We start from the raw sequence: 21,731 nt of genomic DNA, 5'->3' as shown, positions 1-21,731 counted from the left end.
ATGGCTCACACAAAGCCTTCTGTCATCCTCAACTGGAGCTAAAATGTTCAGAAAGGTTGAAATAACCAAGATCAATCCATGGCTAAGCTGTCCATCCCCATACGGTAGATACATGCTAAAGCAAAAGATGATGTCCTTCTATATTGTGGGGTTCCATTTCTCATCCCCAGTGAATCCGTTGTGAGGGAGTTGTTTGGCAGAACTCAGGAGAGAGTTTGATAAAAAGACACGCTATTCTCCTATGGAAATTAAGCTTAGCTTGGTTTAACAGAGATACTGGTATGTTTTACAGTTTTTTGTGTTATTTAAATGATGCAAGTCAACGAAACTCCCCACATACATGGGCTTATTTTCATTTTCTCTGGCTTAGATTATGTCCCCAAATGTTGTGTGAAATGCCTTCTGTCCTCTGCAGGGTAGTCATAAACTGATGGAATTTTTTTTAGCCTGTGCATGCTGGTGTTTCATTCTGCCTGCAGCCTTCTGGAGAGCCAGACAGTTGTTGGGACTTTGATTCATACAGGTTAATGTGTATAAATGTAATACAGGTCCAGGCCGGTCAGCAAGATCCTCTGCTGGTGAATGGAGTAGGGGAGAGGTGTCTGTAGGGGAGAGTCTTCCATTGCTAAAATTAATCAAGATGAAGTTTATCCTTCCTTTCAAATGCCTGTTGCTGTTAATGTATTGTATTGTATTCAGGGGATCTCTTTATGCTCTCTGGATTTGTGTTTCTCATTTTTATCTTGACATTAACACAGATTCTTCTCTTTCCAGGGTGACTGTTGGATCTGTATGGAGCTCATGTCTACCTCGTTTGATAAGTTTTACAAATATGTATATAGTGTATTAGATGATGTTATTCCAGAAGAAATTCTAGGCAAAATCACTTTAGCTGTGAGTATTTTGTTAAACCTTTTTGTGTGTGTTTTTGAAGCTAATGTGAAAAATTCAGATCTCTTTCACTCAGGTGTGAGAAAACTGGTTGGTATGTGTGCAGCAGAACTGCCGCTCTTGTATTGCACCGCACTTTTAATGATCCGTGAGCGTACTCTGACTTTTCCACAGCGCATTGCGTGATGGAAGAGAAGGTCCTTGTGTCTGTAATCAGTTCATTAGAGACCCCAGGACCATCTTCCTGCTCTGTCTGTAGGCACTGGCCCCCTCCGCAGGGATGGCTTCATGTGCACTGCTGGTGGCATCAGTGGCAGCTGGGCACCGGTCATCTCATCCCAAAGAAGGTGCCTAAAATAGAGGAGCTGTCTCCCTTTCTTCTCTTTGTATAGGAACCAAAGGATTGGGCATTTACAGCCAGGACACGTGAACCCCACCAAACTGTTTGAGAGTAAGGGTCTGGTGTCTGTGGTCTGGGGTTCATTTCTGTCTATCTTTTTCTAGAAAACAAATGAAAATGGCATTTAATAACTCTACTATGAGAGTACTGGCCCTGAGTATCTTAGACCTTGAGGGCATCTAGGTCCAGAAGGTCTACCTGTGCACTGCCCTGGAAGCCCCATCATGTGCAGGGGGGTACGTGCTGCAGCTCACAGCTCAGTGTGCTCCGCCAGCCACCCTTCCTTTCACATCAGAGCTCTTTTACCCCGACTTGAGCTGTGAGCTTCTGCTTCACCTGCCTGAGGGTGGGTACAGAAGCTTCTGGCAGGGCCAGCTGGGATTTAATCCAACGTTCAGTGACTAAGCCCAGCGGGGTTTCTCTGGCTGAAGCTTAGGTCCAAGGAGGCCATCCAGTCTCATTCCACCGTGGTAGCTTCTGCTGCCAGAGCAGAAACCTGCATGGGAGGAGCCAGGTGGGCAGCGAGGAGGCAGCACTCCAGCTGCCCCAGAGCCTGCCAGAGCTTTTAATTGCCTGAACACCTGAACGTGGCGTTGGGCTGGCAGGAGGGACCAGTCTCTGGGAGCTGCTCCTCAGTGCTAGACCTCATCCTTAGAGCAGCACGGCTTCAGAGAGCCTGGTAGCACAACACCATCCCTCTCTTGCCATCTTCTTCCAGGCAGGCTTTTGGACATAGGTTTTGATGATCTTTTCAGCAGAAGCAAAATGAATTAAAATGGTGAACTTTCAGTTTGTTTTTTTTAAAATCGTCCTGTGAAATCGGGCTTCCTAAGTGTTTCTTCCATTTGGTGGTGAACAGTTAAGTCAGAGCAGCCTCTGCTGCTCCCCACGCTGTTGCCTCTCAGCCAGTGGAACGGGAACAGTTTTTACCTACTGAAAAAGTACAGCATAGGGCTTGAAATAAGTTTATACTCAAGATAATTAACATCAGAAATCTCTTGACTTCATGCCTTGGCTCCTCTCTCCCAGAGTGTGACCTTTCCAGGTTACAACAAGTGGTTTGTGTTTACTTAAGCATGTGGCCTCTCTTGTATCACCTGTTTGCAGGAAAGATGGGGAGAAAAATGCTTGTATTGCATGGCATATTACAGCACTGATACCTCAACATATTAAATTCCACCCCCTCCCCCCATTCTTGGAGCTCCAGAAGTTTAATAATCACAGGAATCTTGTGACATTTGCTTATTTTTAATCTGTTTTTATTTCCTAGACTGTGAAAGCACTAAACCACTTAAAAGAAAACTTGAAAATCATTCACAGAGGTGAGTTCGCGTCTTTTCTTCTTGCCTACAAAAATAATTGCAAGAATTTTAAGCGGCCTTTGCTTCAAGTTGAACTGTAATTAGCATGCCTACTACCGCGAGTGTGAGTACAGGTTTTGCACAAGTGTGTCTCCCGTGGCTGTTTTGTTATCCCCTTCCGTCCGTGCTTTTCCATAAAAGCATGATTTCAGGCTCATCAGGTGTCTTCCTCTGGGCACGTGGCATCTTTGGGGCTGGCTCCATCTCCTCTTGCTCCTGGTCAGGATCCTCAGGGGCGGCGAGTGCGGAGTGCCCCCCATGCCGCAGGGCGATGGCAATTGTGCGACGCTGCCGGTGTCGATTCTCTGCAGCTGCTGTTCTTGAAATTGAAACCTCTAGCCGTGACTTACTGGTTTAAATTTCTTTCCCTTGCAGACATCAAACCTTCCAATATTCTTCTGGACAGAAATGGAAATATTAAACTCTGTGACTTTGGCATTAGCGGACAGCTTGTGGACTCCATTGCCAAAACGCGGGATGCAGGGTGCCGGCCATACATGGCGGTGAGTAGGATGAGCTGGTGTGAGGATGAAACCGAGCTCTGGGTTGAGCGCTACCGCTGCCAGCATCAGCAAAGATACCCAGGCTGTGGCAAAGTGACCAAATTCCCTGTTTTTTTTAGCTGGGTTCCTCTGCTGCCGCCAGTGCTGCAGCACCAGAGCGGGGAGCTTCGCTGTGCCTTCCAGCGGCGCCCGCTCACACTCCAAACCAAACAGCACACGGGGGCAGGCAGCACTGCCTGGCTGCGGGGTTTTCTTGGTCTGCAAGAAATCCATTTGCTACAGTAAGATTATGTCGCAGGAGTTAGCGCAGAGCAGAATTACAGTGATTTTTGCAAACCACTTTAATTCCAAAGTGTACAATAACTTAACTCCAGGAGAATGTGGTTCTGGAGAGCGGCAGTGGCAGAGCAGCTGCGTGGAAATCGCACACACTGAGCCGTGGCTCCTGGGAGTCTGTCCTGCTTGTGTGCTACCCTCCCCCTCCCAGGGAGAAAATCTGTGCTGGTGATCTTTTGAAGCTGTCTGAGGGTTTTAAACACTTCTGTGCAGCAGGTTGCTTTGAAAATGCATCTCTCGGTTTCACATGAGCCGATGGTACTTTGTGCAGGGAGCTGTGTGTCTGCTGCTGTCAATGTAACTTTAACTTCAGTGGCTGTATTTAACTGTCATTTCTTATCTTATGGCTCTGTATGCTGGAAAATACAGTTTTCTGAACTCTTATCTACCGCATAGGAATTCAAAAAAGAAAATCTTTCGCTTTTAAGGTACAGAGCCCATCTCGTCTAGGTAACGGCTCTCAAATGGCTTTTATCCGACAGGCGGCACAACCTGTCTACCCCGATGCTGCTCTGTGCCAGCACAGAGTCTGAATCTTGGGGCACTGGACCTTTGCTTTTCACTGTCCTCATAGCAGAGCTCGTTACTCAGTAAGCTGGACAGAATAGTACAGATGAGATCCGTTACTGGAGACCAGTGCTCTGGTACAGCGAAATGTGTGCAAGCTCCTGACCTATGTAAGAAGGTGAAGCAGAGCAGTTTGTTTAAATAAAGACTTTGTGAGGCTGCAGAGAGGGCAGAGGCATCTCTGCTCTGAGCACTTTTGGCAAGCACATGGAGCTCCCTGCAGGGAGGAGGATCGGCCAGAGCTGCCCAGTTTGTTGTGTTGGTGGGGCACAGGATGCTGAGGGCAGCAGCACAGGTGCCCCAGGAGGGGACAGGAGCCAGTTCAGTCTGAGCTAGAGTGATGTGAGGCTGGGTATTTGCATCTCGGCCTCCAGGCACTTCTGATAGCATCGCTCAGTGGGGATAGGAGTGTTGCTGACTCTTCCCTGTCCTCTTAGGTGTGTATCAGGGCTGTAAATAGGGCTCTTGAAAAATTGCTCTCTCCTTTCCCCCTCCCAAGTTCAGTGGGCTATAATTACAGGAATATTATACAGGAAAACTGCTTTTTCTGAGAACCGTGGGTAGATGGTTAGCTTTACTCAGGCTGTTTGGTTTAGTTATGATGTGACAGTTACTGGTATGTCAGTAAACAGTCGGACTGCTTCATTTCCCCTGGGACTTGGGTGGGTAAGTGCTTCTGATAGCCCCTTGGTTTTCTTCCCTGTCTGTGCATATGCACTCTGCTCTCTTTGCATCTCCATCACCAGCTCCACTCTGTTGGATTTTTAAGTGAGTGAAAGTGTTTCAGTTTGGTTTGTGTTTTTAAAAGCCTTGGCATGGTACGCAGTTTGTGGGACAAGCCAGCAGCTGGCAAGCAGTGTGGGAGACGGCTGGCCTCTTCCTTTCTGCTCTTCGGACTCAGCGTCTCCTCTCCAAATACATGGGCATTTCCACGTTCTGGGAAGCCTGGGAAATGGGGAGATGTCCCCAGCATGCAGGCACATCTGCCAGCTCTTTCTCCAAGCCAGCAGAGGCTGATGGCTGTAGTGATGCTGTGATCAAACCTAAATATACCTGGGAAGGAGTCAGGCCAGTCACACTCCTTTCAGAAGGAAAATAATATTTATTTTTTTTAAGTGTAAAATAGGCAAAGGACATCAGCTGTGTTCAATCAGGGAGTTTCTGATAAGGGCTGTTTGGTGATGCTCCCTGACGATGAGAGCGTGTTGCTCTGTGAGACCCACATGGCCTGTGGCACTTGCAGTAATTCTTGTAGCATGAGCACTTGCCCGCTGAAGGAACCTGATAACACCGACTTCACTGGAGCTGGGTCCCTAAATAGCTGTTGATAACAATAACATTGGATGGTGGCCAGTTTGACTGGGAGCAATACGATTAGGCAGCAGGAGCCGTGTCCAGCTGCTAAGCAAATGCTGTGTGGTTTAACCAAAATTGTTAGAGCTGTCACAGAAAGCAGCGTATCGGCCTTGGAGCTGCCAGTGCTGGAGAAGTTGTTTTGCTTTTGGCTTTGAATTCCCCTGTGATTGTTATATTGAAGTAAAGGCGTACATGTTGGTGCCTTGAGTTCTCTGAAAGAAAGAGAGGAAGGACTGAGCCCCCGCGCTGCTGCAGGCTCCCCGAGGGCAGCTGGGTTCGTTTGCTGAGCCCTCCGGAGACCTGTGCCCTGTGCCAGCGCCAGCATTGTGGGTCTGCTCTAGGCGGGTTTAGCAGCCTGCAGCCAGCAGTGGGGGTGAGCTTGCTCCTGGCCAACACCTCATCCTCCCTGGCTGCTGCTCCCTGGTGATCCCTGCATTGCCTCTTGCTGCAGCAGGTGCTGCGGATTTGGGCAAGGGGGGAGGCTCTGTGCCACTCTGAAGCTGGTGATCTTTGTGGCATTACTGCTTTTTGCCTTCTTCATGCTCAAGTGAACCCAGTTTCTGTGTCAGAGAGGAGGGATGAGGCTGCTCGCCTGGCTTAGGCGGGGAGGACCTAGCCAGCATGAGAATGGATGTCCTGTCCTGCCCTCCTCCTTTGGGACTTCTCCAGGGGCAGAGTCTGATGGTGTCACACGCATCCTTGGTCCCTCAGGTCCTTTTCCCAGGTCGCCTGGGAGCTGCCTGCTGCAAGCTGTGCCTGTGCCCTGCGCCGCGTCGCCCACTGTCCCCTGGGCTGCCTGCTGGGGTCTGCCTGGAGCCTTGTTGAGATGAGGGGGTGCGTGGTGCTGGGGGGTGCAGAGCCACCTTGGTGCTAATGCATGACCCGTGTCCCAGCAGACACACTTGTGCTTGTACCTGTGTGTGCATGAGGGGCAGCGCCAGAGCCGTGCCGCTGCTGGCTGGCACTCGGGGTGTGTTTCCAGCTCGTCATTTCTCCCTGGGGAATATGGGCAGTTGCTGCTGCCATCGGTACTCAGGGCCGGGTGGGGGCTCCGTCCCTGCACTCAGGTGGCTCATGCAGGATTCAGGCCATGAATGGAAAAAGGAGAAATTCCCCAGGCAGGTGACAGGGATGGCTCTGAGTCCTGCTCTCCTGGCCTCCCTGCGCACGTGGAGGGAGAGGCTGCAGGGATGCAGGAGCTCTCTGCATCCTTTACCCAAGCAGAGACACAGCAAGAGCCTCTGTTTCAGCTTCGCTTTCCTGACCCAATGCACAGGTTTTCATTGGGCTCAGTCATTCATTTATCTGAACGGGCAGGCTGCTGGTTCGAATTCATGCAGCTAAAATCATCTTGGATGCTCCTGAATATTGCTGTGTGTTTAGACTTTTTTTTTTTTTTTCTTTTTTCTTTCTCCTTTTTTTCCTCTGAAACTTGGCACCCAGCCGTAATTTTTATGACTGAGAAAACAAATTTGGGAGGAGACAAGGAGACGTGTGGCACCATTCCCCTGCGAGCAGTGCAGACTGGATCCAGGCTCTGCCGCCCACGGCGTAGTAAATGCCAGGGGAGATGCCTGAGCTCTGAGTGCAGCCCTCCCTGCTCGCGTGCTGCTGCTGTCACCCACGGACTTCAGGGGTTTCGTCTGAGATGATAACCTCTGCTTACTCATTCACCGGCTAAAATAGTCTGTGAGGTTCACCCACCGTGGGACTTCTCCTGTCCAGACTTGGCTCCTTAACACCAGGTGGCACAGAGCCCACGCTGAGCAGCTCTGCTGCAGAGCGGAGCTCGTGTCCCTGCCTCCGTGCTTCCATCCCCATCGTGCCAGGGACACGGCAGGACGGTTCTTCTCCCCACCTGTCTGCACAGGCAGTTTATCTAAAATTGGGAACACGGGGCAGCAGCCTGTGTGAGCAGACTGTTTGTCCAGAAGTATCGCGGGCGGGCATGAGCCCTCCCTGAGCCTGTTTGGCTCTCGCAGGTGAGGCGGGGGGGATTCTTCAGGAGGACCCACAGGGATCTGCAGGGGGATTCTCCACCCCTGTGCTGAGCCTTTTCCTACCAAGCGTGGGAGAGCCCGGCTTGCCTGCTGCACACTCCGCACAGGCTGGGGGCTGCTGGAGCTGCTGGGCAGCCCCCCAGTCCCCCCCGACAGGTACCCAGTGCTGTCCGCGTGCAGCCGAGACCGGCCCCCACCTCCACTGCCCCCCCTCCCTGGCGTGCAGCCTGACCTGCGCGCTGGAGCAGGCAGGGCGCCAGGGCCATGGCAGGAGCAGGGCACGACGCCTTGGTCAGGACCAGGTACTCCAGCATTCGTGGAGTGCAGAGGCTCCTATATTTCCATAATACTGGAAGGGTTGGGGTCAGACCCTTGGTGTAAGGTTCTGTGACAGAGCTACGTAGTGGGGCTGAAACAATACCTTACAGCCCCGCAGGACGCCGCATCTCCAGAGCTTGCTCTGTTAGTCTAACTCAGTTCCTGGAAGCAGCAGTGGAGATGGCACTGAGGGGATGCGTTGAGCTCTGGGTGCTGGAGGGTGGCCTTCCAAAGCAACACCAGAGAAGACCTCCAAAGTGCTGTATTAACGATCCCTCTTCAGGTGCTGGAGAATCTGCCGTAGGGCCTGTGAAGTTGTCCTCCTCATTAATTTTGCTGTGAATACTTTCTCTTTAATATGAGTAAGTCTTGTTTTAATGAATGGCTGTGAGCTTCTGTTCCTACTTTCTTTCCAGAATTAAGGAGTCCTTTGCTTGCCACAGCTTCTTTTCCCAGTAGGTGCTTTCTGACTCTGATGCAGTCATCTCCTAAGCTTTTCTTTGAGGAGATTAGGAACTGAGCAGCTTACGTTCTTAAGGCAGATTGGATTGTATTTTATGGCTGTGCTATAAACCCCCCATTTCTTAGCATCCTTTTACAAATGTAGACCCTGAAATTGAGCAAACTTCCAGTGTTTGTCTCACCTGTGGAGTATGTAATAAGAGCAGCAGTTCCTAGCACATCACTCCATCTACACACCTTTAATCGTGATGCTTCTCTGGGATTTCACGCTCTCCTGTCCTTTCCTAGGAGCCTGTCTCTCACCCCAGAGCGCTGCTTTTCCTGCCTGGTTGAGTGAGTCAGCATCCAGCCAGAGCCCAGCTTACCGAACAGTCAAATCACTCTAGTTCTTCAGGAAGCCTTATTTATCACACTAGCCTATTTATCACATATATTTTTATAATATGCAGAACTTAGCACCACTAATTTTACATTTTCTTGGATATTATCAGCAGTGGGCCGTGGAAGGTCACCTTTGAGGTCCCATTACAAATCCTGTCTTTTCCACTCAATAGAGTCCTTTTAACAGCAGTTACACTCTGAACTCTATGAGTGAAGCCATTTACTAATGCAAATTATTGATGCTTCATTTAGTTGCAGTCTAGACAATGCACTGTACTAGTTCAAGTTTATTACAGCCACACATTTACCTTTTTTAACAAGAGGAGTAAGGTCATCGAGAACATGCTGTGCCAAGCCCGACAGGACCTCGTTGCCTTCATTAATGTTCCTGCCAATCTTTCTGTGCTTAGCAAGTATCCCCCATCCACCAGACCATGGCTTTCCTGTGAATCTCCCTGCTGTGGAGATCAAGGAATTCAGTTGCTGTTAGGAAAGCTGGCTGGGAGGGGATGGTAATCCCATGCGAACGAACGGAAGTCAGCGTCTCCACCTGGAAAATGCTGCTGGAGAAGTTTTTAAATGAAACATTCTTTCGGAGTAAATATGTAAAGGAAATAGGAGGGGAGGAAAGGCTATTCTGTAGAAACATGATCTCTGCTGATAATCTCTGTGCAGCTGCGGGCTGCTTGGCTGACCTGGGCGAGGGACAGGAAATCAAAGAACAGAGGGGATTTTGGAAGGAATGTCTGAATTCGTAAGTCTAAGCAAGGATGAATGTTTTGGCCGAGGTATTTTTTGACAATATTACTCTTATTTCCTACGTAGGTGTATAAGTGGTGCACACATGGAGACGGTGTTACTGCAGCTGTCCTAGGGGTGGTAGACTGAGGAGCAGGGGGAAACGGCAGGTCTGCCTGGCCAGCAAAGAAGGAAGAACTCACGTTCTCCACTTCCTTGTCATCTCTTCTACCCATCACGCTGTGTGTCCTTTGCTCTGCTGCACTGCACCCTGGCCAGGGAGCCGTGTCTCCTCCTGCGACCAGGGCAGGCTGCTGCATAGGATGCTGCACGACCTCTGTAGCAATTGGCACTGTGATACAGGCCCAGAGAAAACAAAGTGTTAATAGGTTTTTCATCAGTTACCCAGTACCGGAGAGGAGGGGTATAACCTTAGAAAAGACTTCACCAGCACAGTGTGACTGTGATGCCTCACTTGCTTATGTGAATGACTCATGTCTGTGCTCTTAGGCTGAGGCTTTTGCAGCACTGAGGTCACCTGTGAGCTCCTATGTGCCCAGGAGGAGATCTAGAAAGCTTATTAGGCTTTGTTGTACATAAAAATCGAGAACCATGTGAAATTAAGCACCTCACCTCTTCAGCAGCCAGTAGAAGAATTTGGTGTCACCAAAGGGAGATCGCTGTCCTCTAAGGGAGATCAGTGTCACCTAAAGGAGAGCCTCGGAAACTTTCTGTAGAGCAGAGCAGGAACACCAGCCAGGAGTGGATGGAAGGTCCCATCTGTCTGGAGCTCCATCACCTGCTGCAGGGCTGCATCTTGGGCACCAAGGTCTGCTTGAGAACCAGCACGGCACGTCCCCCGAGGACAGTCACCGCAGGAGCGGGCCTGCCTCTTTTCTGGGAGGTGGTGGTCATGTCCACAGGGCTGGCAGTGAACATCTCCTGGAATGGTTAGTGGTCAGGTTCCTCCTCAGCCTTACAGGACCTGACCTGCCAGCCCAGCCCTGTGGAGAACATAGGGAAGGGGCTCACAGGGATAAACATTTGGAGGTCTCAGCAAGCACACGGTATCCTCGCACTCTGGAGGAGGAGGAGGAGAGAGGAGAAGCAGGTCTGAGAGCCCAGTGAGTCAGTGTCTCCTTGCCTGTCCTGCTTTGTGCCCATCGCTTGTGTCCCAGCCTGGGCTGGGATGTGACACGCTGTCCATCGCTCTGTGCTCCAGCTGAGCGTGCGAGACACCTGTGCGGGGCAGAGCCCTGAAGGCAGAACAACTTGCTTTTCACCGTAGGAATATTCTTGAGAAATGCAGCAATGTGAAAAGTGAGTGACAACATTTTCCTTTACTGAACAGCAGAAGAATTTCCCAAACTAGTTAGTTATGCTCCTGAAGATGGTTTCCATTGCACAACCCTGCAGGCAGCTCTTCAGAGACATCGCTCCCCTTCTTGCTGTGGCTTTGGTTTCGAGTTGGCTCCAGGAGCTGAGGCGCTCGGGCACTGATGGCTGCTTCTCTGCGAGCACTTGTTGAACCCCTTGCAGGGCAAACAAGAAAACCACGGTAATGGGGTCACCACCGCAGGGGAGATGGCATTTTTGTCTCGAGTGTCCTGAAACAAATACATGTGGTGTTTTGGTTAACAGAGCAGCAGAATAGCGTGCTAGGGAGCTGCTGCTCTTGCGTGCAAGACTCGTATCTAGTTTGTGTCAAGAGCAGTGGAGGGCTGTTAACTCTGGCTGCCCCAGTTCGTAGCTCACTTGTGTGATTTGCAGCTGAACTTGACCCAGATGGTGCTGCAGCTGCAGATGTGTGGTGCTTTACATTGGTCTCACTGTTGACTAAAGCCAGGGAGATCCCTGGACTTGATTTCACATCTAAGTGAGAGAAGGTAGCCTCCAACAGAGGCAGGCAACTTGTGTCTAGCATCCGTCTGTTCCCATGGTTGGAGCGGAGTGAGAGTTTGTATCATGTAGATTTTGTTCTACTTTTTGTCTTGCGGAAATCTTACTCTTTCTGGTTGTTCTTTGCTCCTTTTACTTTCTTTTAGTTTAGGGATGCATTGGCCTAAGTGGCAAATAACAGTTATGTACATTTTAATGCCATGTAGACAGTTTTGAATTTTCAGTGCATGTGGGATAAAATTCCCTGATCATATAACCAGTGAAAATCCAGATCTGAGCTTCAAGAATTGGGTGTTCCCAGAAATGCTGCTTTGCTCTTTAGCAACGTGAAACAGCTGAAGACTGCAGGGAGTTGAGTGTGCATGTGCCCCTGTGTCACACCCTGCCTAGCTGGGGTGTGGGGGACGGGGAGGGTCAGTGCTGCCCAATTCTGCTTGTGTTTCAGTCAAGGTGTGGCTGCCTGGGTGGACACTGGAATAGCGAGAAGCCCTGTGGCAGCCTGCACTGTTCTTAGATGTGTTCATACCCTCCCTCTTCCCACTGGCAGCACACCCAGTGGTGGGTCCCAGCCATTCCCTTTCCTTGCTTGCATTTGGCATTAGAGGGACACCTGGCATGGGCTGGGCTTCGTCTGCAGCCCTCGTTCCAGGTGCCTGGAGTGTGACATGCTGAGTCGTCCTTCATTGGTGTTAATTATTCCCATGTCATCTACATGGAAAATTCCCAGGATTCTTTCTGCTCTGGATTTAGATGGGATTTATTTTGGTCCATCCTGCTTTCCCTTTAACTGTGCCACCAGTCTAGGGCCATGTCCCTGTTGCTCCGTCTGCGCTCTGCTGGGTGGTGGTAGCAGGCTGCCCCTGCACAGGTGCTTATAATTCACTGTGCTGCACGGAAAGCGAGTCCTTCTGCAGCCTGTGAACTGCTCTGCTTTGCTGTGGCACATCCCTATGGATGTGTGGCGTGGGCGTCCTGGCACTGGCAAGGCCAGCATCCCCAGAACTTCGTGTGGCCCTGTGCTGGCTGGTTCCTGGTGGTAGCTCCAGGTGTCGTGATGGATCTGCTGCTAAACCCCAGTTCCCCAGGGTGGTGGATGAGGGGATGTTTATTCTAGTTCTTATGATTCCCTAGGGATAACTTTGCTGTAAAAACAGAGAAAGCAAGACTTTGTGTTAAAGAGAGCCCCATGTGAAACAAAACTAAATAAGTAGACAGTAAAAATTATTCAAGTGGCTTGTACAAAAGGGGGGAAAAAAAGCATTGGACTGTGCTGAATTGCTGTCTCGGATCACCTTTTACGTTATACCTCCATAAAATCAGCGCTTGATTCCTTAAGATGTTTCTCTGCTGGGGCTGGATGTCTGCCCTAGCAACAAGTTTGCCTCCACAGCTGTGCCAGGCCCTGCCCGGCGGGATGAACTTAGGAGTTTTTTCAGTGTTTGCAGACGCTTCTCATTCCTTCCTGCATGGCATGGTGTTTGACTGGTCCTTCTTCCTGTTTCAGCCTGAAAGGATAGATCCCAGTGCATCCAGGCAAGGCTACGATGTCCGCTCAGACGTCTGGAGCTTGGGGATTACATTGGTGAGTGAGCGGGGTTTAAACCTTCTGCTGCGCGGTACGTCGCTGGCGGGCAGCCTTGCTGCGCTTCGCAGCGCGAGGCAGTCGGTTGGTGTCAGACACGTGCTTGAAGCAAAGCCCGGCTCTGCCACTGCGAAGCATTTGCATGTTGTGGTTGCAGCGGGCCCCTCCTGGCTCAGGAGCAGGACGGATCCCTTCCACGCAGATGGCTCTCCCGAACCCCTGAGGATATATTTAGCTGTAGCTGTGTTTTGCAGAGAAAGAGATGTGAGCAGGGAAGAGGTGTTGGATCGTAAATGAATTCTGTCTTCGAAATCTCAGATGAGAAGGGAGGGTGAGCGTGGCAGGGCAGAACAGAGCACCCAGCCTGTGTAAATAAGCGTCTCAGCCCTGGCATCTGGTGTACTTCAGCTGTGCAGAAGACTTCAGTTAATCCTGGATCCAGTTGCTGATTCCTCTCTGGCTTAGCCACAGCACTGCTGGGTGCACGCGGTGATAAATTGAAAAGACCTTCCCTTCCTGAGGCGGTGAAGTAGAAGAGAAAGCAGGAGCAATAAGGATGAACCAGTAGCTTCTGTCCTCCCCACTGGTGTTTTAAAATGCTCGTTGTCCTGTGAGGAGCAGGGAGTTGGACTCGATGATACTCACGGGTCCTTTCAGACTACAGATGTTCTGTGGTTGTGTGATTCTCATTCCCCATTTTCTCCAGTGGTTGTTGGGATGCCTGGGAAGGGGCTGGAGGATTTTACTCTCTTGCTTTTGAACACCTTGATGAGAGCATTGATTCATTTAATAGTCTCTGGAGGAGAAGATATTGTCAGCTTGAAAAGCACGGCATAGGCGGGTTAAATCTGGAGGTGCTCCTAACGTAGGCAGCAGAATTTACTACCGGGTGGGAATTCCTCACCTCTTCCCTGAACTGAGCTTCATACAGGGAATAGGATGAAGAATCTCATCTTCATCTTCCTTTTGGGGGGTTCAGGTCCTCACAGATGTTTTCTTACCCTGGCTGAACGTACCTTGTGTAATCTGCCCCGTGCTGTTGCTGTCTCTCTGCAGTATGAGCTGGCCACAGGGCGATTCCCCTACCCCAAGTGGAACAGTGTGTTTGACCAGTTGACGCAAGTAGTAAAAGGAGACCCGCCGCAGCTGAGTAACTCAGAGGAAAGGGAGTTCTCCCCAAGTTTCATCAACTTCGTCAACTTGTGGTAAGTGTTTCCGACTGAAAGCACTTGGGGTTGGCTTCTTTTGTCATTGCTTGGGTATGTGGCAAGGGTCGTGCGCCAAGTGCTTCCACTTCCTAACTTACATTGGTGCAGGGACATGCAACTGGGGGCGAGAACCTTTTCTGTTTTGCTGGTTTGGAGGTGATGGGAGACTTGTTTGGGTGAGGGCTGAAGGACAGACCTTTGGGAACTGTTCTTCAGAGAAGAAATGAGGAGAAAATCTCTGGGAGGCTGTGCTCGGGAGAGGTGTGATAAGACCCACGGCAGGAGGTTTGCGTGACCAGGTAAGGGCCTGGCCTATGCATTCTGTCGGGCTGTCACATCCTTGGTGTGACAGCCTGGGGACAGACCTGATGTTTGCCTGTTCTTCTGCAGGCAGAAGCCTGAGACACCTGACAGTATTGTCTCGGGGTGGGGCAGAGGATCTGCATTGGTCCTGCCTTTTGCCTGGCAGGACCAGGAGCCTTCCTGCCCATTTCTGCTCAGCACAGTGACTCTCAGGGCCTGCAGCGGTTGTTGGCTTCATGTCTTGTGTCAACTGTAGGTCAAGATCAAGACCAGAGACGGCTTTGTGTAGGGAAGGGCCTCTGCAGCATGGTCAGCTTTGGGTGCAGAGTGTGCAGTGGTTGTGCAGGAGGCTTTGGGCAGCCCATGTGCCTGTCACATGTGTGTGGTCCTGCTTAGGTTAAGGGCTGATTGTGAATTTTCTGATGAAGTATTTTTCTATCAAAATGTGAAAGGTGGTCAACATAGTTTTGTTAACCTAAAAAAAGCACATAGGAGATCCATCGGTGTGACCTGCGTTTGTCTTCTGGGACCTTCTGCCCTGGGCAGACTCAGGTGATGGACATTCCCAGCACAGGGGTATCCATCTCAAAGCTCTGTGACAAAGGAAGACTCAGCTCTAGGCAATTTTAACATTCAAGAGGTTTTGTTTCAGGATTTTCCATCTGCTGGTTTGGATTTTACTCTATTTCAGAATTACGGATTTTTCTGGAGGCCAAGTTTCATTTTCCAGCTGGCTGTAAGGCAGGCCTGGTTATTGTCTTTGGGCTGCACAGAACAGAGCATCAAACCGGTTTGCTACTCAAAAGAAGTTTCCATTTTTTAGTCAAAAATAGTATTTGGCTAGAAAGTCAGAGTTGCCTTCCCCGCATGCAGTACAAGCGATGGTTTGTTTCCCCTATGGTTCTCCATAGAGATGCTGTATTATTACGGAGTTTGCAAAGCCAGGAAGGAGCTTGCTGTCCTGCCCCGTAGGCACTGGTGAGTTTGGCTCCAGGTCACCCAGCTGAGAAGCCTGTGTGGCACCGCTGCTGAACAGCATCTTTGGCCCATGGGTCTGGTTTCCTGCCCATTGACTCCTCCCGGGGGTCGCTGCTCTGGAACAGCTACAATGCACAGGCCACAGGGCAGGTTTCACTCTAATTCTGGTTTTTGTTTCATCTGGTTTTGTAAGTAATCTGACTTCTGCCTGGAACATCTATGATGTCTTCATAGCAACACTGTAATAAGTATTTATTTTAATAACCTTTATTTAAGTGCAAACAGTAATCTTTGGTGTTACTAAGCAGGCAGGTGAGTCTCCAAAAGGCTGTGCTTTTGGGTGATGGCATAAATCTCTTGGGCATTACCCTACACGTGTGAATCTAATGATCTATTTTTGTGCATTCAAGAGTCAGGAGGAATGTTGAGAGTCCTGCAGTGTCGCTGCTTGCTCACTATGATAGATCAGTGCCAAAGGGATATTTTCAATAATGTTAAAAAGTTTCAGGGATTTTTCTTTCTTTTTTTTTTTTTTATTTCCTTTGGATCCCAACAGCGCTGTGAATGCCTGGGTGGAACATTTTTCCCCTTCAGCCCACCTCCCTGTGTTAGATGCTTATCTGAAGTCACACTCCTCCTGGAACTGCTTAGGAGTGATTCAGCTGGGTGCTCCAGAGTTTGCGGAGGATCCAGGCTCTGGCTTTTGGGAGCCTGGTGCTGGCGGCTGCGGAGCTGCCATCGCTTGCAGGTAGAGCCGTGGGCTCCTGAAGTCCAGCGTGCCTGCGGAAGGAGATCAGATGCTCCTGCGACAGGGTAAAACTCAGTCTGTGAGCTGAAGTTCTGACTAGTTAGTTGCCTTAAAGGTGTTGCGAGGAGCATATTTGAACCCCCAGACTTGCCGAGGTCAGAAAATGGATCGCTGTTGGGTAGCGAAAGCCTGAAGCAAGGATGTTTGTGCAGCAGCCATGGGATTTCCTTCCCTCTCTGCCCTTGCACAACTCTGCAGGCAGGTCACAGGACAGAGCAGTGCCGGGCGTGCAGCGTTAATTGCCCTCTGCTTCTCTAAATAATTTGAGGCTGCGCTATAGTAGTGCTGGAGGTTTAGAACGGTCCAGCCAGAGCCCGTGGGGATGGAAATGCAGCTGCTGGTAACTAGACTTAACTCCCCTCATTTGGAAAAGATGTTACAGCCGCCCTTCTCCTTCCCAGCGGTGCAGCTCTGGCTGCCGGCTCAGGGCTGGTGCTGCCCATGGCCGAGCTGGCGCGCAGCCCCTCTGCCTCTGGTCCCTGTTGCCCCCACAGTCCCCTGCTCTGGTCTTTGCTGCCATCTGCTGTGCCGTGTGCCAGGCGGCTGGGCTGCCAGAGTCCCTGCAGGAGGGGACACTTCCCAGCGGCCCCCCATGTCACCTCTTCTGTCCCATCCCAGCAGCTGCAGCCCGCTCAGCGCTGGACCTCGATGAGCCAGGAGGGCCGGGAGCCCGGACCTGGCCCCACAGGGCATTTTGGCTGCCTGCTGCAGCCTTGGCCCCTGCCCCTGCCTGCCGAGGTGATGATGTGGTCCCTGTCCCCTCCGTCTGCGCCCTGGCAGGCAGTGCTGGTGCCCCTCTGCCCTGCTGCCCGAGGGGTGGGGAGGGGGCTGTGGCTGCTGCCCAGAACTTGCGACTGTGCTGCGGCCAGACCCAGCTCCATATGGGGGCCACGGCAGCCGGGATGGCATTCTGCTGGCAGCTCCCTTGGGCTTGGTCCCCAGCAGGGTTCGTTGGTGGCCACATGTGCTGCTCAGCCGTGTGAGGAGGGAGGGGGGAGCCCGGTGGGACCCATCGCATGGATGGCTTTTCCGGGAAACAGAAGGTGGTGAGTCCCACCACGGCAGCAGTAGGTTCAACATTGTGTCCTGCAAAACTTTGCATCTGATGCCTGTAACAATTTCCCCAATCCCACCTTCTCCTAATTCTCTTTCTGCTTCCTTTAGCCTTACAAAGGACGAGTCCAAAAGGCCAAAGTATAAAGAGCTTCTGGTGAGTGCAAAGCATGGCTGCCTGCACCGGCCGTCGTGGCTCTGCTGGTCACGCAGTGGGGGTGGGTCACGCGTCTGAGGTCGCTCCCTGTCACCCTGGGCCATCGGGCAGGGTGCTCAGCTCCACAGCCTGGGAAAGAGCATCACCTCCATGCCACTGTCTCTGGCCTGTGGCTGAAATCATCAGCATCTGTGCATGAACACAGGAGATGGGCGCCGGGGAAATGCCCTGTTGCAGTGTCGGGGCTCCCTGAAGCGGGCAGGCTGGGGCAGGAGCACGCTGGACGTGCCGTGGACATGCTGCCTTTGCTCAAGCACCTGGTACCGTGCAGGAGCCCTGTCAAATTGCTGGCTGGTGCTGTCACGTGTAAACACCTCCGACGCAGGTTGGACTGCTCGGGCAAAAGTGAGACCTGAAGGAGCCGGGCTCTGGGTGGGACAGCAGCAGAGTCTGTCTGTGCTGCGGGGCCCTAAAGGAGCAAACGCAGCGATGCTGCTGGGTGGGTTGGATAAGTCACCCCTGTCAACCAGGCACCTTCAAGGAGCTCTGGGCATCTGGAAGCCACCTCTCCAGCGGGGTGTGAAACCATGCCCTGGCTCCCTGCCGGCCGTGGTGTGATACAAATGGAGTTTGCCTGGTGTCCTGGCCCAGAGGGTCACTCTGCTTGTTACTTTCCAGCTCTGTGTTGGGTCTAGCCAGTACGGCCCACTGGGCAGAGCGGAGGGTCAGGGTTCGGGGTAACTGGGTCTGAGTCCCAAATCTCCTGTTCGACCTCCACAAGCCTGTCTCCCCATTGCTGACAAGGCTGCTGATGAAACCTCTTTTGAAAGTATTTTGGTACGTGTCCATGCTACAGAGGAGACACGCGTGCACCCTCGCTGCCTCCTGCCCAGCAGTTCCTGACACCCCTGGAGTCCTGTCCCACCTTTGTACTGCACGCTTAGGGTGCAGGTTCTCTGTATGTGCAAGCCATGGGCCAGGCTATGTCCTGTCCTACAGCCACTGCCAGCCCCTGTGCTCTTGCATCAGGCAAATCCATACGCTAAGCTTCTGTCTGGGGGAGCCAGCATGTGTCGGAAGGGTGAACGTAACCTTGTTGGTTTTTTTTATCTGATTCCAGAAACATCCCTTCATCCTGATGTATGAGGAACGCACAGTGGATGTTGCATGCTATGTTTGTAAAATCCTGGATCAAATGCCAGCAACTCCCAGCTCTCCAATGTACGTCGATTGATATTGCTGCTACATCAAACTCTAGAAAAAGGGCTGAGAGAAAACAAGCTGTAAAGAATTTTCATCACATATTGCAGTGTTTTTAATGCTCGCCCAGACACCATGTGCAATAATATTGGTGTTATTTCCATCCTGTCTGTATACTGTTGTCACATATAAAGTGCATCCCTGTAATACCTGATCACACAGTGTTAGTGTTGGTCAAAGAGAGACCTCATCTTGCTCTTTTGTGGACATATTCATGAAATGTGGAAATAAGTACATTTATTTGTTGACCGTGATTGGATAGCACCTAAAATTCATTTCTAGACTCAAAACTTGGAGACTTCTCAGCAGCTACTGGAAAGATTTTTCTCTCAAACTCTTCCAATTGTTGTTTCAAGTAATAATAAAAAGCAAACAAACAAAAGTTAGGCGTTGTCTGTCTGAACATTAAGAGACTTTGCCTGGAGGGAGAAGAATTTGCTTAACCAACGAGATGCTTTGCCTTCTGGAGCTAGAAAGGCAAAGGAGAATTTTATTCTTCACAAAGTGCAATAGATTTACTGCTATGGAATTCTGTTGCTTTACAGTCGCAGTGTACTTTCTGGGGACAGTGTGCTCAGCTGAACTTCCTGTTAAAGAGAGATCATGTTAAATATAGTGAATATGTCTTTACCAAAAATACGTTGCATTGAAAGAGGCTAACATTAAACTATTCAGAGATGGGACATAATGTATTCTTTCTCCTTTTACCAAGCCAGCCACTCTTCACTCTTAACTAGGTGTCCTGTAAATTGTTACCTGGTAAGATAAGACCTTTGACCTGAAGAATTATTAAACTACTCGATTGAATTTAACCTGCTTGTGACCTGATTTATAGCTGCAGTGCTCACCACCAGCTGGCTTTGCTTTGACTTCGACAAGTGCTGTTCACAAAGTCTGCAGCTGTTTTAATGAGCCGCAAGTGAATGTCTGTAATTTCTAGCCTTTCTCATTATTTCTCATGTTCTTCACTGTCCCCAGCCCTGATGCTCACGCCTTTTCACTGACCCCGAGACCAGCCTGGCAGCGCTGCCGCCTCCCAGCCCAGCGTCCCTCACAGGACCAAACCTTGGTTTCCTTCTGGCCGCTGTGGGCAGGGTGGTGGGGACGTGCCCCCACCGCGCTGGGCTCCATGCCCACCCCGCCGCTGCAAACGGCTGCTCTGCTTCGCTTGCTGGAGATTCTGGCCACCACCTTCTGGGTGTACTTCACCGCTTTTGTGCCCCTCTGTAGCTCTTGTTACTGCACCCTAGAGTGAACCTCACTGAGATGCTTTGGTGCACGTAGAGGTGAGGTGGAGATGAGGGAGCGTCTAATGAATTGTGGGCTTTTAGCTGACCCAGCAAAGCCAGGCAAGCTGTTGCCTTTTGGCCCATTGCTCAGCGAAAAAGCGCATCAGCCTTTTTTTTTTTCTTTTTTGAATTGGCATATTTTTCGAAGATTACATTTTCCTGAAAACATTTTTTTTTTCCAAAACAGTGCTGTTTTCAGGCATTTAGTAGCATACCAGGGATAAAATGGAGGCTGCAGGGTCTCCAGTTTCCATTTTGAGTTGTCTAGTTCAGGCACTTGGTAGGACTTCATCAATGTTAGAGCAGCCTGCTGTCAAAGCTCTGGCAAAACTGGACCCAGGATGCAGAGGGCTAGAGACGCAATGGGAGTGAAACCACAGCGGTACTGGCAGGATTCCCAAGGAAGGGCTTCCCACGTCAAACCAATACTACCAAGCGCAAACTGGGCTGCTGCGGGAGCACTGGAGACCAGCACATCCCTGCCCCAGCTGCTCGGTTGGGAAAGGAGACCCGAGGCCGTGCTCGTGTGGACACCTGGCATTTCTCCGGCCACGGAGGTGATGCCCTCGCATAAGGCTGGCAGCACCGTGCATTTCCCGCTTGGCTGTCGGAGCTGGTCCCTCTGGCACCAAGGCTGATGGCGATGTGATCCTTGGGGTGCAGCGTGCCCAGCCGGGCAGGGAGGTGCTGTCCTGCCCCTCCTGGATTACATCCCTCCAGGGCTGCTCATCAGGCAAGGCATCACTAAAGTCTTCCCAGAACGGACGAGGCAGAGCTTTCTGAAGTAACTAGTCATTCCCAACAGCTCTGATTAATCACGTGGAAGGATCGGCCCAACAAGATACGTGGTGTTATCTAAAGCGGTAATGCTCTCCCCAGCCTCACAGCCTTGGAAAAGGCGGCTTTTCTCAGGCTGGGCACATCCCCACAGCTGCAGTTCCTCACGGAGCCTTCAGCCGCCCGTAACGGGGCCTCGGGGTGCAGGGGCTTGCAGGGTGCTGGCTGGGGGATGCAGAGATGGATCCAGCAGAGTTGGGTGCATGCAGAGGTGCTCTGCCTCTGCCCCCACCTTGCAGATGCTTAAGTCCGGTTCACATCTCCCCAGTGACAGGGAGACCAAAAACCTTTCTGAGGGCTGACGCCGAGATGGATCCTCCCCCCAAAACCCGTTTCCCCCCCCAGCACAAGCGACTGTCTTGCTCTGCTCCTTGGGAACGGCTGGGCTCTGTCCTCTGGTGCCAACCCTGTCCGGAGCTCCTCTTCAGCAGCGCGACCAGTTTGCTTTTGATGTGGGAAATGGAAACATGAAGCTTTGAGCTGCCAGTGACAAAGTCAGGGCTGAGGTGCTGTGGCGTGTGTGGCTGTACAGAAGGGCAGGTTTAGCGTATTAAGCATAGCTTATTATAAACTATTAAGGGTGCACCATTTATTACAATGTATCTTTATTAAGAAAAAAAAAGGTGTATAGTGTTCAGAAGCTGTGAAAATAGTGTAAGAACTGTACATTGTGAACTCTGGTTATTTTTTTTTTTTCCTTGTACCATAGAAAAATGTATAAAGTTTATCAAAAAGCTGATGTGCAGGGATGTTGCCTTATTGTCTGTAAAATGGAGCTCAGGAACATAACTGCTTCAAAGAGCTTCAGAATATTTTATCCGGTATCCTGGTTTGACTTCCTCCTCTATTTAAAATATTATACATGGATCAGAGTGTTTATGTAATAGTTCTATCCTTTTGCCTGCAGGTCAGTTGTAATAAAACTAGGATGCAACTGTGACCTTGTTATTTTCATTTTGTAAGGTCAGACAGGAATGGGAAGATTCATTAAAAGCCGTTGTAATACCTGGCTCCCAGGCCCCTCCTCCAGGTGGAGGCAGCTGT

General features: G+C 50.7%; 1 protein-coding gene across 3 annotated transcripts in view; it reads left to right on the top strand.

Moving 5' to 3' along the window:
• The window catches only part of MAP2K4 (mitogen-activated protein kinase kinase 4), a 90,227-nt gene extending 70,854 nt beyond the window's left edge, over positions 1-19,373 (top strand). For all 3 annotated transcript variants that reach the window (XM_055723574.1, XM_055723578.1, XM_014284600.2), the window contains 7 exons: positions 775-894; positions 2,562-2,613; positions 3,028-3,155; positions 12,717-12,794; positions 13,851-13,999; positions 17,256-17,301; positions 18,422-19,373. In XM_055723574.1, coding sequence (XP_055579549.1) covers positions 775-894; positions 2,562-2,613; positions 3,028-3,155; positions 12,717-12,794; positions 13,851-13,999; positions 17,256-17,301; positions 18,422-18,535 — 687 coding nt within the window. In that variant the 3' untranslated portion in view covers positions 18,536-19,373. The remainder of the gene's footprint in view (positions 1-774; positions 895-2,561; positions 2,614-3,027; positions 3,156-12,716; positions 12,795-13,850; positions 14,000-17,255; positions 17,302-18,421) is intronic.
• Positions 19,374-21,731: the final 2,358 nt, after the last annotated feature.

The sequence above is a fragment of the Falco cherrug genome, chromosome 1, assembly GCF_023634085.1.
Source record: "Falco cherrug isolate bFalChe1 chromosome 1, bFalChe1.pri, whole genome shotgun sequence".
NCBI lineage: Eukaryota > Metazoa > Chordata > Aves > Falconiformes > Falconidae > Falco > Falco cherrug.
This window is presented reverse-complemented; position numbering and strand designations above follow the sequence as displayed.